The 17,946-nt window shown below is 43.4% G+C and overlaps 1 protein-coding gene across 1 annotated transcript in view; it reads left to right on the top strand.

Moving 5' to 3' along the window:
• LOC138284363 (mucin-2-like) overlaps nt 1-17,946 on the top strand; it is a 1,502,605-nt gene that overhangs the window by 113,305 nt on the left and 1,371,354 nt on the right. Inside the window, exon 6 of the mRNA XM_069223056.1 lies at nt 1,984-2,087. Within this exon, the coding sequence (XP_069079157.1) occupies nt 1,984-2,087 (104 nt within the window). The remainder of the gene's footprint in view (nt 1-1,983; nt 2,088-17,946) is intronic.

A 17,946-nucleotide genomic window follows, 5' to 3' on the forward strand; every position in this document is an offset into this window, starting at 1 on the left:
CCTCATAAATATTTATGAGGTGGGTCTTTGCGACCCCATAGCGAGTCGCAGAAGGTGTCTGAGACATCTTTCTGCATTCCCTTTTGCGAGTTGCAAATTGCGAGTCGCTGGGACTTGCAATTTGCAACTCGCAAAAGGGAACCTTCCTACATCTGGCCCTAAGTATTTAACAGATACATAAAGGTATAGCGATTGTACCACACTTGAATCGATATTTTAAATGACAAAATTGAAGATCTGACTATGGGCGAGGTGTAATTCTGTGTAGTATAATCATGAGGAATTACCTAAGAATTCCGCAAGATTGAGCGGAAGCAGGCAAGAAGAGTAATTTTCCATTTACCTCTATTTCTTAGTGCAAAAATTCCCTCATGCATCCAAAATAGACACAAGGATGCTTTTTTGTGCTGAGGAACGATACTAATTGCCACAGCACTCTATTAGCCATTGCAACGGCTGCTCACGCTCATTAAGGACCACATGTACAAAGATCCGTTTTTGCGACTTGCAAGCTGCGAGTCTTAGCGACTCGCAATTTGCAACTCACAAAATCGTATGTACAACAGTGTACTTTACACTGTTTGCGATTTGCAATGGGGTGGCAAATGACCTACCTCAAGAATATTCATGAGGTAGGTCGCAATGTGCAACCCCATTGGGAATGGACACCCTCACAGGGATGGTGGTCTGCTGGAGACAGCAGACCACCATGTCTGTGACTGCTTTTAAAAAAGCAGTTTCTTTTTTTTTTTTATAAATGCAGTTCGTTTTTGCTTAAAGGAAAACGAGCTGCATTTCAAAAACAAAAATGAAAAGTTTTCTTTTCAAATTTTCGACCACTGCCTGCTCTGAAAAAATATTTTCGCTGCGACTCACAATTAGGAAGGGAACGCCCCTTCCTAATTGCGACTCGCAAACCTGTTTTGCGATTCGGTAAATAGATTATGATGTTTTTTTCCTGTTGCAAATGGTCCAATTCTGCTAATCCGACTGTTTGCTACCGGAAAAATGGTACGTAGATTTGCCCCTAAATGTGCTCTTCTGGTTACTTTCTACTAGCATTTAGCGCCATTGTCTTACTGCAAAATATACCCTTGTGTAATCTCGTTGTTTGTTGTCCACAAACACAAAGTCTTTAGTTTAATGAAATAGACCAGTTTGTCATCTTTAAAATGAACTCAGCTCAATGTTTTTGGAGTATTGCCTCCTTGCACTCGCCAAGCCAATTTAGGTAAGGGATGCCTACTGGGTGGACCCGGGTGAGTTACATTTAAATTACGGTGTCGTAATTCGTGTAATTTGTGTCATTTTTATTTAGGATTTTAATGTGAAATACTGCAAAATTACATCACTATGCCACACAACATAATTGGGGATAGCTTGGGTAAAATATATTGTGGGAGCACTGGAACAATGTAAACCAATAGAATGCGGGTGACTTTTGTGTGTGGCACTTGGATTATTTGCTTTTTTTTTTGATTGAAGCACATTTTCACGTCTATGTTCTCATAGCATGTTTTCATGTCTATTTTGAATGTGGAGATTAACTCCGTGCCCAAAAGAATATAACACTTGCTTTTCGCCTAAGGCCATGTCATTCTGCGTCATTTTTACAAAATTTCATGTCATTATGCAAAAGGAATTTACACGAAAGTTGCACACCCTTAATTCTGACCACCTTAATGACAGTGCTGAGTTAGACAGTTGAGTGCGCTCAGTTCTTTGTTATACCGAGGAGATAAAGAGGTCTAGTTTATGTTAACATAGGCCAGTTCCAGTATTTGAAACTATGATATACCATTCTAATGAAGTGAAGCATGTCTACGCTGAGTTGTAGTGGGCTTAGGGGGAGGTGATTGACAAACTATTTGAACATTTCTAGTGGTTGAGGGGTGTCGACAAATATGGCAGACGAAAAGCAGGACATTGTTAAGAGAGTTCCACATTAAAGTAAATCCTTTATTTTAAATGTGCTTATTTCAGGTACCACTTTGAATGACATTCAGTTTTGGACCAAACAAAAGGTTCTGCGTCCCTCTGAAACCTGTGAAGAAACATTAACTAGTCAGCAGACCTGCAGTGGCGCAGTAAGAACTCGTACTTTTTTGTAGTTTACGCTTAAGTCATGAATGAATGGATATTTAGATGGTGTGCTAAATAATTGAGCTCGCCTGTAGGTGATGCAAATATTGCAATCATTATTCAAAACAATGTTTTACTATTGAAGTTATGAAGTAATTTGTTTATCGACATATTATGTCTGGATTAAGAGCACAGCTATTATTATCTATTCATTTCAGTATTCATGGAGCTGAGGTTAGGTCAGCCTACTTTAGCATTTGGTTTCTTCGGATCAGTCTCTTTAGGCTACTGGCTTGAGACATTGTCAGTCACATATTGGATCAGCTCAGAAGAGCATTTCTCTCGGATTGCCATGCTATTGACTGTTTGGTTTATCGTTACACTTTATATGGAGTGCTTACATCGCAATGTCTATGGGACAATTTATTTCTAAAACACTTTTGTGTCACACATGTGTATGTAGCAAAATTATTCTTTTGTTAACAGTTGCAGTTATTTTTGCTTTTTTCATGACTCAAGTACGAGCTTGACACTAAAATTGCTTCTCAAGTACAATTTGATGGGCATCTTTGGGTCTGGTGGTCCTGGTGTGATGAAACAAAAACAGTCAAGAGGTCTGTGTGCGAGATATACACATGTTATTATATGGGCACTTGCTCATAACTGCCAATTACATGCACCAATAATACCATCATCACTGCCATGCCACCACAATCACCCTTAGTAGCACCACCACAATAACACCACTCTCACCAATGCCGCACCAATACCACCATCATCAAAGCTACTACTACAGCCCTCACCACCAATGCCACCACTTCCAACATCAACCACCTGCAAAATTATCACTGCCAAAAACACTACCATCAATATCACACCACTAATAATATCACCAGTGTCATCAACACAATACCAATACCACTACCACCATTGTGAATACCACATCACTGTTCTATGGTTCCTACTAAAATAATAGGACTGAGTATTTAGATGATAGAACTTCAGAATGTGGGGACTGAGTTTGTCCACATCATCAGAAGCTGTCGCCCCAATTCCTGGTTAGCCCACACAACCTCACCCGAATCCCTAACCTGGTTGAAAGAGGTTTTTGGCAACCTGAACGTAACGCTCTGATCCCCAAGAGAATCGTGGAAATAGTTCTTACCATTTCGTTGTATTACTCATGCATGTCCAGATGAAAACACAGAAGAGATACAAGATAAGTTTTCAATACATTTTTTGAAACAATTCTAGTCTTGCATAGAGAGAATGTGCTGCGATAATTAGGCAGATGAAACAAAGTACTGTTATCAGCATTATGATCTTGGGAAAGAGAATTCACAATCCAACCATGGTAAATGATTTCTAGATATTCCTACATAACCCTAAGATTATTCTGAGAGCATAGTGGGTGTACCCTCTGCCTTTGTCTGATGTAAGAGGCTAGCCTTAATCCCCATACCTGAAGAACTGGATCAGTAATCAGCCTATAGTGTGAATGGCAATCCTTTCTGCAAACTGGTAGAACAGTGCCAGCAGAGCTGCATGTCGAACACAGCACTGGCACTGAGAACGGTCGCGTCTGGAGTGTTCCTCTGCTCTTTCCAGGTCAGTGCTCCGTCTATATCATCAAAGTCACAAGGTCACAGGTGCTGCAACGGAGTCAGGTGTTACGAACGTCGGTGCTATGACTCTCCGATCTTGAGAGTTCTGGGGATGTCAGCGGTGTCAGTGACATGGAGCTTGCAATTTTGGTGGGGTCATCACACTTCTGCAAGGTCCACGACTTCAGTTGCAGGCTGCGTCATGGGTTCCGTACAGCGACATCCTTGTGATGTCGCACGGCGTCGTCCGGGATAATTTTACCGGATTTTACCAGAAATTCACTCTCAGGGGCTCAGGAACTGGAGCGCCACCCTCTAACAAGCCTTTGCTGTTCCTGAGGCTTCAAAAACAGGACGCAAGTTCAGTCCAAGCCCTTGGAGATTCTTTTCAAGCAGGAATATACCACAAAGTCCAGACTTTGTCCCCTTCACAAGCAGAAGGAGCAACTGCAGGAAAGCCCAACAAAGCACAATCACAGGCAGGGGGTAGCACTTCTCCTCAGCTCTTCAGCTCTTCAGTTCTTCTCCTTTTCAGAGGTGCACCTTGGCTCCAGAAGCAAATCTTGAAGAAATCTAAAGTCTGGGGATTTGGGTCCAGTACTTATACCCCTTTCTACCTTCAAAGTTGCCCAACTTCAAAGAAAAGTCTCTGTTGTTTACAGGATCCTCCCTTGCCCAGGCCAGGTCCCAGACACACACTAGGGGATTGGAGACTGCATTGTGTGAGGGTAGGCACAGCCCTTTCAGGTGTCAGTGAGCACTCCTCTCTTCACTCTAGCCCAGATGGCTTATCAGGATATGCACGCTACACCCCAGCTCCCTTTTTGTCACTGTCTGGAGGAGATTCACAAACAGCCCACCGTCAATCTGATCCAGACAGGGAATCCACAAACAGGCAGATTCACAGAATGGTTTAAGCAAGAAAATGGCTATTTTCAAAAAGTGGCATTTTCAAACTAACAATCTAAAAAACAACTTCACTAAAATATGTATTTGTAAATTGTGAGTTCAGAGGCCTCAAACTCCATATTTCTATCCACTCTCAAAGGGAAACTGCACTTTAAGAATATTTAAAGGCAGCCCTCATGTTAACCTATGAAAGAGATAGGCCTTGCAACTGCGAAAACCAAATTTGGCAGTACTTTACTGTTAGGACAAATACAACACATCAGTACATGTCCCACCTTTAACACACACTGCACCCTGCCAAATGGGCTACCTAGGGCCTAACTTACGGGCGTCTTACATGTATAAAAAGGTAAAGTTTGGGCCTGGAAAGTTGGTATACTTGCCAGGTTTAAAAACTGCACACAGACACCGCAGAAATACTCATGTGGGTGGCACAATCAGTGCTGCATGCCCATTAGTAGCATTTGATTTACAGGCCATAGGCACCTCTAGTGCACTTTACCAGGGACTTACTAGTAAATCAAATATGCCAGTTATAGAAAAGCCAATTACACCTGTAATGTCACATAGGGAGCACTCTCACTTTACCACTGGTCAGCAGTGGTGAAGTGCCCAGAGTAACAAAAACAGCAAAAACAGAGTTCAGCACACAGCAACAACCTGGGAAGTAGAGGCAAACAGTTAGGGCAGACCACGCCAAGGATGCCAGGTCCAACAGGTGTTCTTCTACTTTTTGCATTTTCCATCCTTTGCGTATTCATGAGTGCTTTAATGGTACATAACATGGCATATAAACAAGAACATGGTGCAAAACACGCAAGCAAACCAAGGAGCTGCAGTCTAAGGTGAAAGTAGTGACAGTACATCTTTAAATCCATAAATATGCTTGGTGCCTTCATCACAAAACTTTTCTATGCAGGAACAATATAATTAACTGAACACCTCCCACAACCCACAGCCTTTATAGTGTGTGTCTCAGTGCCAGCGTATGATCTGCCCAATGCAATGTTATGTCAACTTTCATCCATCACACACTTGGAGTGATGAGCCCTTGTTTACATTGGCTTTTCCTTGAACCTTGTGATGCAGCAGAGGCTCAGTATATGCCATTGTTAGACTTAGCTCTTTCTGCAGGGTCATCCCCAAACTTTTTGCTTTCACCCACCTGTATTTTTAATCTGTTTTAGTTGGCTTTTAGTAGTCTGCATGCCTTACCACTGCTAAGAAATGCTAAAGTGATTATGCTCCCCCCCTTTAGACATAGTAGAATTGTTTCACATCCAATTGGCACATTTAATTTACCTGTAAAGCCTAGTAAAGTGGTACCACACGTAGCCAGGGCCTGTCAATTAAATTGTGCCAGTGGGTCCACAGCACTGATTGTGCCACCCACTAAAGTAGCTTTTTAAACATGTCTCAGGCCTGCCATTGCAGCCTGTTTGTGCAGTTTAAGCTGCCAATGTGACCTGGCAAAACCTTCCTTTTTATACAAATAATTCACCCCTACGGTACGCCTATACAGCCCACTGGGCATGGTGCAGTGTACTTGTAAAAGATGGACACATACTATATATGGCGGGGAGTGAAAAACTCTTCAATTAGTTTTTACTACTGCAAGGCCTGTCTCTCCCATAGGATGACTTTGGGATAACTTATTACATTTAACAAGTGATAACTATCAATTGGGAGCAGGAAGAAATGTTGAGTTGGTGTCTAAAGAATTTGAATTTAAAACCCTCTTTATTAGTAAAGTTGGTTTTTAGGGTCCAGATTGCAAGTACGAAGGTCCTGGGACTGCTGTACCCATGATGGCGGTCCATCCCCCGCATCCTCAGCGGTCCGACCGCCAGTTTACGAGGATGGCAGTCTGATTGCCACAAGACCACCACAACCACCAGGATCATGGATCCCACGGCTGCAATAGTGGGGAAAGCCTTGGCCAATCACAGCAGTGCCAATGTTGGCAATGTCGTGCTGATCACGACATGCCTTTCCACTGAGCTTTTCATGGCGGGTAGCCCGCCATGAATAGCTCAGTGGAAAGGCTGGGAAGGTGCCTCAAACCTAAATCATATTTTCTGCTAATGTGACTTTTAGCACGTTGGCATTTTCTTGTCCTAATCATTTGGTAAATACCTTCTGTCTCCTGGGTCACATTGTCATGGGTTCATTTTAATACCTTGCTCTGGCACATACATTTGAGTTTAGCTTAGACCTGCGGCCTATGCTCTTTTACCTAGATAATATGCTCTATTCTCATTTCTTCATTTTAGAATAGCTTGCTTTTCAGTGGGGATGTTTCATTTTCCCTAATCAGCTGCTATTCTGTGAGAGCCTTATTATTGTTATGCATAACATTTCTCATCATGTTCCTGGCCCAAGGTTGACAAAGAACAGTACGAGACCAACACCAGATACTGTTTGGCATTGCTGCCACAAGAGTACTCACAGGGTCTAACACTTAGGCACATGCCCACTTTAGACCTATATCGCAGAACACAAAAATGCTTTTCTATAAAACACCATGTAGGCCAAGTGCGGGTTGAGAGGCGTCCTTCGGACCAGGATTTCCATCTATGCTGCATGATATTTTCAGCAAGACCTCAGCCTTGTCTCTGCAGGCCAGTAAGGAGACGGAGAGCAATCATTCATTCTAAAGTAATGGTTGTAGGTGCTCTCACATACTGAAGATGGACTAAATGGGCTATTACCGCTGTGCTCTCACTAGAAGCTAGGCATTAGGTAGGAATTTTAAATACATGTTCATTGCAATATTTTGGGATTGTTCATTTTTTTCTCACTAACCGTCACAGTCCTAATTTTGTTATGTCTCATTAGCCTAATAATTGCAGTTCATATATTTTATCATAGATTGCAGTCTTTTCAATAAATATATTGAATGTCACCATGCATCTCTTTATTGCCTATGTGTGTGTATGAGACCTTTTGCTAACAAGAAAAAGGGATGAGATCTGTTCACTGTGATTTCCCCGAGAGGTTACTAGAGTGTCATCCAACGTCACCTTTCCTTCTTGGGTTGAGTAGGTGCTGCTAGTAAACCACTAAGGTTGGGCCGGCAGCCGCCAACTGGTGTGGGAATGACTCAGTCACCCACAAGCGATGGTGCTCCCATCCCAAATCCAGCAGTCTCGTTCGAACAATGAGAGTCCTATGACATGGTGCTGCCAGCAATGGTTAGGCACTAATTATACAGGTCTCCTGAGTATTTCTGTCCCGCACACACTAATGGTACCCTAAGTCATTATACAGAGACATCCGTGGTCTTAGGGAGAATGATGATTCTTATAGTTTTACTGAATAAAGAATTAAGGTTTTATTAAAGACAAGGAGGCTAGCATTATGCATAAACTTTTATTTACTCCCTATACAAAGTTGTCCTTATCTTTCCCAACTTCTTCACAAGGGAAGGGTGGGCGGGATAATGCTAGCCTCCTTGTCTTTAATTGAATTTCAATTCTTTATTCAGTAAACCTATAACAATCGTTATTATATGTCAAGACAGGATGATAGCATTATATATGTTCAAATCTTTCAAAACACATTTCTCTCCTTCTATAAATTTGAAATGGAACCTTCTAAATGTTCCTGCAGAAGGCCAACCAGCAGCTTTCATAATATCTTCCAAACTTTTACCCAACATGCAAACCTTACTTGCCATAGCTCCCCATACAGAGTGAGCTGTAAACTTTGACAAATCCACACCTGCTTCTATTATAGCAGCCTTCACCCATCTTGCAATTGTAGCATTTGATACAGCCTCAAAAGGTTTCACATATGAAATTAATAATTATTCAACCCCTGCAGCTCTCTTTTTCAGCATCCTATTCTCATACTCTTTTAAACATCGCACCGCACATAGATGGATAAAATGGATAAAATTAAGTTTCAACATTGTTTTAGTGCATCTGTATACCTCAAAAAGCACACCATCTGGTTGAAAAAACCTGTGTGAAACTTCCAATGCCCTCACATTTAATACTTTTCAGAAGGAAATGAGACAAAGCAAAGTTGCCAACTTCCAAGAAAGCTCTCTTACCTGTAAATATCTATTGGCTGGCCAGTTCTGAACTAACTTAAGTAACAAATCCAGGTTCCATAATGTTTGCTATTTCAAATTTGGTGGTCTTGTCAATTGAATCCCGTTCATCATGCTACATACCAAAGGACTTTTGCCAAATGATCTACACTGCTGAAGTGAAGTACCAGCTGCTACCGCTGCTCTATGACAATTTACTGTTCCATATGACATACCCTTATGAAACAACCCTGCCAAAAAATTTGCCACTTGAACAACATCTGCCTCCATTGGATCTAAATCCCTTTCAATGCACTAACACAACCATACCTTTCATGCACCTCAATACCTTATTTTGATACCCGGAGCCCAAGATTCATCAAGCAATTCTGCAGCCAATCCTGAAAGTTCTGTAAATCCTTGTTAATGCCTGATATCCTCAATACAGTGCTTGTTCAGAGAACCCGATTCCACAAAAGAATGTTCCTTGCCTTCTGCACCTAACAAAAGACCTTTGCAAGACATTATTAAAATTGGTTCTTCCATGGCCATTTCCACCACTGTTGGGAATTATGGCTGAGTCGTCCAGAAAAGTGTCACCAATACTATTTGAAACTTTTGCCTTCTCACCTGTACCAGCACTCTCTGAATCATTGAGAATGGGGAAAACGCATAACCCTTCATTCCCCTCCAATCCTGCATAAACGCATCCACTGCTATTGCCCCTGGATCCCGTTCCAGCTGATATATTTTGGCAACTGGAAGGTTAGCCTGGAAGCATACAGATCCACGTTCCAGGATACCATTATCTCTATAATACCCTTAAATACATTCTCTTGTAACTTCTAATCGCTGTAATCCATGACCTGCCATGAGTTGCAATCTGCTACAACATTTTGAACCCCCGTTAAATCCTCACCTTCAAATCTATTTTGTGTTCCAAATAGAACCCCCACATTTCCTTTGCTAGTTCTTCTAGGCCCTGGGACCTGGTTCCTCCTAACATGTTTATGTATGCCACAGCTGTCACATTGTCCATTTTCAGCAAAACAGACTTGCCTCTCAAGACTGTCCTGAAACTCTGTGAAGCAAACAATCCTGCCTGCAATTCCAAGAAATGTATGTGGCTCTCCTTCTCTAAGGATGTTCAAATTCCCCCGGTCTCTTGACCCAAACAATTTGCTCCCCAACCAGAGCTGCTTGCATCTGTCTTCAATGTAAAATTCGACTTTTTACCAAAAATTGTTCGACCATTCCTAGCCTCCAGATTCTCCTTTCACCAAATCAATTCCTCTCTTGCTTCCAGATAAAGAGGCACAAACTCTCTGTACCACAATCCCTTTGCTAAACTCGAAGTCTTCAATCGCTGTAAAGCCCCGTAATGCAAAAGTCCTGGAAAAATCATATGTGTTGACGAAGCCAGCAGCTCAACCACATGTGCTGTCTCTCTCAATTTTATCTGCTCCTTCCTCATTGGCGATTGCACCTCCAGTCCTACTTTCTTCTCCAGAAGTTGTAATTGACACAATACTGTGTCCACTATAAACCCCAAAAATTCAAATTTCCTCACTGGAATTAACACAGACTTCTCCTGGTTTACTATAAATCCCAAATCCTCCAACAAACTCCTCCCCATAATCAACTGTTCTTTCAATTCTTCGTGATCCTGATTCACTATCAGTATATTGTCCAAATAAATGATCATTCCTACTCCTCTCTCCCTGAGAAAGCCAACCACCGGCTTCATCACCTTCGTGAAACACCAAGGGGCTGGTGTTAGCCCGAATGGTAGACTCTGAAACTGATATCATTGGTTTTTCCATCTGAATTGCAGATGTTTCTTACTCTCCTTCGCTACTAGTATTGTGAAGTAAGCATCCTTGAGCTCTAACTTCACCATCCAATCCTGCTTTTGTAACAAATCCCGTCTAAGATGAATATCTTCCATATTGAAATGTTGATAAGTTGCAAACCGATTTCAATTTCTTAAATGTATTACTGGCCTGCAGCCTTTGTCCTTCTTTTCCACTGGAAATAACATGCTTACAAACCCTTTTTAATGTTCCTCTATTCTCACAATCAAATTCTTTGTCAACATTTGTGATACTTCCTCCTGAACTATTTGTTCCAACTGATTTTGGAATACCAATTTGCTCGGTTCTACCATCTGCACAGGTTCTTCCTCGAACTCTATTTGATTTCAATCTATAGTACTTAACGCCCAAACATCTTGTGTCCAATTCTCTCTGAAAAATCTTAGGCCCATATTTATACTTTTTGACGCAAAACTGCGCCGGCGCAGTTTTGCATCAAAAATATTACCGCCGGCTAAGGCCATTTTGGTGCGCCGTGCGGGCGTCATATTTATACTTTGACGCACGGCAGCGCAAACAACAGGTGGGAGTCATTATTTTTTACCCACACCGCGGCGTCAAGTCGTAAAGGAAAACAACGTTAACGCGGTGGAAATGACTGGGTCGATTTACAACACCGCAAACCGGATATGTGCCGTTTTTTTTTTACGCAATAGCGTCAAAAAACACAGCGAACACAGCCATTTCACCAGAGGAGAGCCAAAATGGATCCCAGATGCCACTACAGACCCCAGGAAGATGACAGCAGACCAGGAACCAGCCAGGAAGACCCACACAAGAACCAGGACACTTTTAAGAAGAAAAGAAAGTGTCGCTTCAGTGCAGAGGAGCAGGAAATCCTGGTGAAAGAGGTGACGGAACACCAGCACCAACTGTTTGTCACATCAAAGTTGCCAATCAGTAGGAGAGAGGCTATATGGCAATAAATTGTCGACAAGATTAACAGTGTGGCAGAAGTACGCAGAACAGTCATCGAGTGCAAGAAACGCTGGCATGACTGCAAACGCAGGACAAAGGAAAAGATGGCCAGGAACAGGAAGGCAGCACTGCAGACTGGAGGGGGGAGTCCAGCACACCAGGAGGCCCTGGACCACATGGAGGAGATGGTCGCAGCCGTCATCCCTGAGGAGATCGTCACAGGGATTCAAGGACAGGACAGCGCAGACTACCAGGAGACAACGCACATGCAGGGTAAGTCGCATGGGGAATTGAAATGCACTAATGTCAACTGCAACGGGGGGAATACCTACTACACATTCCATGTAAGTCACCATATACATGGAGTGGCATGGGTAAAGGGGCACGGCAGGGGGGCATGGCCCGTTCTGAGAAGACCTGGGGCACACCATTACACAACACCAACAACAGTCCCATGGGGGCATGCTGTCATGCCAACGATGGAGCAAAGGGAAAGCCACGACAGGAGGGAAGGCCACTACGTCAAACTGACATCCTGGCACTCGTCAGCCAACATGCCTCCTACATTAACTAGGGCCCTATTAGCAATCCTCTAGCCAAACCGACAACTGCAATGTAACTGCGACAACAGTTGCCACTACCACCTCTGATCTGTGTGCAGCTCAAGTAGCCAATGGCGGTACCCTCCCCATGGAACATACATACCTAAATTAGGGGGTGAGGATGACATCTGCAACAATCTCCTGAAACAAGACAAAGGCCCCAGTACACTCAACTGTCAATGCCCATAGTTGTCACAAACATCAGCCAAAGTTAACAACAATAGGAGCGACACAGCACTAAGGACACACCAATGCTGCATATGTCAGGGTCCATCCTGTGCCTGGGTAACAAGGCAACATCACAAATGTCATACTGCTCAGACAACAGCATTGAGGAGGGGACACATGTAACTGGTCACTGAAATACACCTGCACAGTCAGAGGACGAAATAGGACACTGATACGACTATCAGGGCAATCCAATGTAACACACATTACCCAACATCAGCAGGACCCATTAACAATGTCAACATCCATATCAGATCATAACATTACCATGCATAGGATATGCAACATGTCAATTACATTTAAGTCGATGTGAACGATCAGGGATTGGGGCAGGTCCTGATAGTTAAGTGTGCTGCCAGGGCCATCAGAACACCCACAGCCAGTGAAAGGTCTCACCATGAGAATGGATATACACGGAGGGTCGAGTAGGACAAGAAGGTGGCAATTCTCTATTTGGCATAAACCAACACCTAGAAGCGATGAGACTGACAAGTCTGATAACTCAATAACATACATGTGACACACAGGTGGGCCATAGGCCTGAAACAATGCCCATCTGAAGGACTGCAGATATTAATACAAAACAAGATCACAAAGTGAATTCATCAAAAGGCAGGCACGTCACGTCAACATTGTCACAACACAGACACACTAATTGTACCCTGTTTCATTGCAGAGGAAGATGGATTTCCTGCCGATATGCCTGTCCCAGATGTCCCTGATGACATGGATGACGAGCCGATAAACATTCCCCAGGAGACTATCCAAAAGGTCCTTTAAACCCTCCAGACCCCACCTTCAGTCACAAGGAGGAGCACAGAACAAGCAGCCATCGCAGAGGATCCACCCACCACCCCAATTGTAAGACCTGCCAGCTCCGTCCATCCTGGAAGTGTTCATTGATGGTGCAGTGACGGAAGATGTATGAGTCATGTACACTCCCAAGATATTTAGCCACAATGTTGGTGATCAATCCTTGGTGATCGACTATGGCCTGCACGTTGATGGAATGTGTGTGCTTCCTGTTGCAGTAGAGGTGTTCAGTTGCAGTAGGTGGCACAAGGCGTACATGTGTGCAGTCGATTGCACCAAGGACGTGTGGGAAGCCACTGATTGCGTAGAACCCCTGTTTAGTTTCCTGCTGCTTCTGCAGTGTGTTAGGGAAGCAGATGTGGCGGGGTGTCAGTCGAATGATGGCGTCCAGTACTTTGGGCAAAAAGGCGGAGAATGATGGTTGTGATATTCCGCCAACCAGGGCACCAGTTGTTTGAAAAGAGCCACTTGCCAGCATGTGAAGTACGGCAAGCAGCTTTGTTTCTGTTGGGATGGTGCGGGGTGTCACCAAAATGGGGGCCAACTGCTGTTCAATGTTTCGTAGCAGCTGCTGAATGGCCTGCCAGTTCAACCGGTACCTCTGAATGATGTTGTGTTCCCTGAGGCCCTGAAGGGTTGTTCTTGGGCGGAATATCCTCTCCTGCCTTCTGCACTGCCTTTGGGGTCCCTGCTGGTGTTGTTGTAGCTTCTGTTGTTGTTGCTGGGCTTTGCGTCTGCGTGCATGCGGGATTAGAATCACCTCCATGGCTCCCTGTTGCTGCTCTGCTGCTCTGCTGTTTGTTCTGTGTGTTCTGATTAAATACAGGTGTGTTTGCCCCATTTTAACGCCTGCCCTGACCCAGGCGTTAATTTTTTACACAAATCGGGCTGTGCGTCATTTTCTGGTTCCGCCTCCCGGCCGTGCGTAATTTTTGCCCGAAAGCATAAATATGACGCACGGCCGTTTAAGCCATTTGTTGGACGGGAACGCCTACCTTGCATATAATTAACGCAAGGCGGGTTGCCGCATCCCAAAAATGACGCACACGGCGGAATTTTGTTCCAGCCACAGAGCTAAGGTTTCAGGGTGTACCTACCATGGACCCCTTTCTTTTTTTTACATTTGTGTCTGGGACGCAGCTGAAGCCAAGTCCCAAGATGGCTGCCAACACTTCGTGTTAGCCGTCATCCAGATATCAACACAAAATTGAGAGGGTTCATGCAGCCTTCGCGTCCCTATATATACACATATGGATTTTCTTTAATTTCTCAAAAATTACTAAATGGATTTACAGCAAATAACGAAAAAGGCACTTTCTGGACCAACAATTACCTTTCGGCCAAGTTTGGTTTAATTCCATCCAGTGGTTCGGGTGCTATTGCTATTCATAATCCCTAGGGAAAAATTAATAGGGGAAATGTGTTTTCGGCCCCCCCCTTTTTCTCGGCCCCCGCTCGACAGATCACCCTGAAATTCTCGAGACAGCAGCTGAAGTGAGCATTGTATTTTCTTAGAAAATTTAGTGAACATTCATCAAACTGCGCCAAAGTTATTAGCAAAACAAAAAACACTTTTTTAACGGCGAGGGCACGAGTTATGGTTACTTGAGGTAACTCTAACTATGACTGGTGAATTTCTATAGTTTTGTACATTTAAAGTGTGAGCCTTACTATAACATCCCTGTAACCTTTGTTTTTTTCAGTGAATTTCTATGTTTTTTTAATTCTATTTTATAACGATAACCTCTTTGTAATCTTTGATTTTTTCAGTGAATTTCTATGTTTTTTTTCCTGCTAGTAATTTTCATTACCATGCGTTAATCCAACCACCATCGTGCACAGCCTTCGGTCATGCCCAGATGCAGTCAGCTGCAGGGCTGCCAATCCCCTATAAGCACCCAACCTTGCATTGTGCATGGCCTTTGCCCGTGCGCAGCAGGGGTTGCCAGCAAGGCGTGGCCTGCAGCCTGCCCCTGGAGCCAACCCCCTTAACCACCCAACCCTAGTTTGCACATGGCCCTTTGGCCATGGACAGTGAGAGTTGGCTGCAGTCCTTCTCTCTGGGTGTGTGAATAGGTGTAAGATGGTGTGAGAGTGGCTGTGAGAGTCTCTGGGTGTAGGAGTGTATCCATCAGTGTCTTCATGGGTGTGTCAGTGCCTGCACAGGTCTGTGAGTGGCTGTATGAGGGTGTCAGTGGGTCTGTGACTGGGTGTGTGAGAGTCTGAGTGGGTCTGTGAGTGGGTGAGTGAGTATCTGAGTGGGTCTGTGAGTGGGTGCATAAGGGTGTGAGTGGGTGTGCGAGTAGGAGAAAGATTAAAAGAAAGAGAGAGAGTGAGAAAGGGAGATAGAGTTTTTAGGCTTCGATAGAGGATATACTTAAAATTAGATATTTCTGGACAAATTGAAAAGAAAAAGGTATTTGTCAATTAAAACAGTAAGATCACCTTTCAGTATAAACATTAAACATTTGTAGTTGAAAAAGAAAGTAGGGAAATGACCAGGGATAAATCCTGGACTCAAACCCTCAATGCGCAGTGTAAAGATCTATGATCTTCACAGCTACTCTTTTTTTTAATACATATTTTTAGCCCTTTATGGGCTATCTGGGACTGTGGGGGTAGCCTCAAGGCCTTTCAGCCTCCCTGGGAAACACCTGATGCCCGCTACGGCCAGTCCCGCCCTGGGTATAACCCAATTCATGCATCGCCCTTTTGAAATGTTTGGCATAAATTACATTTTCTGGGAAGGAAAAAAGTATTGGTTAACATTGAAACAGAATTCCACAATTTAGAGAAGTCTACAGGTGAATAATGTATTACATGTGTACAATAGAGAAACTCAGGATTTAGAAAGGCGGGGAAATCCAAGACATGCATTGACATTATGCATACAGGCAGCTAGGTTATGATAGGTATAATTAACATATGTTTTGAAATGCAATATATATGCAAATTATGACATGCGTAATTTACACATATGTGGGAAGGGGAGACCTATAAAAGAGGATTATGTATTTGCATGCATAACCATAAACCACTCATGACAGAAACAATACACATGGGGCCATATTTATGACCAGGTTTACATCGCTCTTGCACCACACAACATGGTGCAAGAACGACGTAAACCTTAAGTAAGATTTTTGAAGCTAGGCAAAGCCACTTTGCATGGCTCTGAGCAGCTTCAAACATCTAGAGTAAGGCAAAGCAGCGCAGCACAAACTGCTGTGTTGCTTTACTCAGCACTAGGGAGGCACTCCGTGGGTGCCATATTGGTTTTCCCACCCAATGCCCATGGATTTTGATGCATTCCCTAAACCTGGGAATGCACCAAAATCTTACGCCTCCCCAGGCAGGGTCATTTTAAGGATTTTGGGGCCCCAGGGCCAAACGGATTTTGGGGGCCCCTGTTTGGAACAGCTTTGAATTTGTGACCCAATTTCAGTGCTTTCATGCTGTCATCAGCCTGGTCACTGACAACGCACAGGTACATTGTGAAAACTTCAAAGTTGTTACAACAAATATTCAAGGATAGTGATGTGTGCTTTTAATATTGTAACACAGCAGCAGCTCACTAATATAACTGCAAATAATCTCTGTGACACCCTCCCATTTCTCCTATGACAAGTCCTGGTTTGACCTACAAGAAACTTTTTTATGGATGTTGCATTAAATATAACCACAACATTTATCTGCAAAATGTCTGTAATAGGCTACTACACATCACCCAGAGTAAAACTAAATTAAATGAAAGCAGTGTTTAAAACAATCTGTTTAAGAATTATTCGAGGTCATCAGGGCAAGACTCTCTGCAGAACATAGCTGGCTGTGTTGAGGGCTGCCCGAAAGGCTGGGGCCCTGGGTTAGAGCCCACTTTACCAAAGCCTTAAAATGTCTCTGTCCCCAGGGGAAGAGTAACTAGGAGAAATATATAAATTTCTCCTTGTTACTTCCTCTTTCTATGTGTGCTGTGTTCTGCAGCACACATAGACAGAGGACTATGCCTCTAAGGATTGTTTTTGTGCAGGAAGGTACCCCTTCCTGCGCTAAAACAATCCTGCATGCATGCTGCAAAGCCCATTATGTGCCAACACAGGAAGATGGGACAGGAATGCTCTGTATGCCTTAAATATGGCACATTCCTGCCCTTTCTCAGTGATTCTGCACAGCACAGTGGCTTGCTGCACGTCACTGCACCACCTTGCCATAAATATGACCCATGGGGCATGTTTACAAGTAGCTTGCGCCACTGTTTTGTCATTTTATTGACACAGGGGTGGTGCTCTGTTAGCTCCATATTTACAATGTGACGCATTTGGCCAAATGCGTCCGTTTTTCGGGGCCAGCATCAAAAAATCCTCTGTGGCATACAGCTGCGTCACAGGTTTGCAGAGTGGGTGTTCTGTCAAGAAAAGATGCTTACAAGTGACGCAGTGATATTGAGAAGTTTTTAATTGTTTGATGCTTCTTCAGGATGCGTCATGCATAGCCTGCAGTGCGTCAGAATTCCTACGTGTTAGAAATGGGGTCTTTGGTTGGCAGTCAGGTTACCCCCGTCCAAGCAAGGACCCTCACTCTAGTCAGGGCAAAAGAGAATCACCCTCAGCTAACCTCTGCTTACCCCCTTGGTAGCTTAGCATGAGCAGTAGGCTTAACTTCAGAGTGCTAGGTGTAAAGTATTTGTACCAAGCACACACAGTAACTTAATGAAAACACTACAAAATGACACAACACAGGGTTAGGAAAATAGAGAATGTTTATCTAAACAAAACAAGGCCAAAACGACAAAAATCCACAATACAAAAGTCAAGTTATCAATTAAAAAGCAAAAGAGTCTTCATGTAGTTTTAAACACACTAACACGGTTAGCATGAAAATGT

This window comes from Pleurodeles waltl, chromosome 3_1 (genome assembly GCF_031143425.1).
Source record: "Pleurodeles waltl isolate 20211129_DDA chromosome 3_1, aPleWal1.hap1.20221129, whole genome shotgun sequence".
NCBI classification, from domain to species: Eukaryota; Metazoa; Chordata; class Amphibia; order Caudata; family Salamandridae; genus Pleurodeles; species Pleurodeles waltl.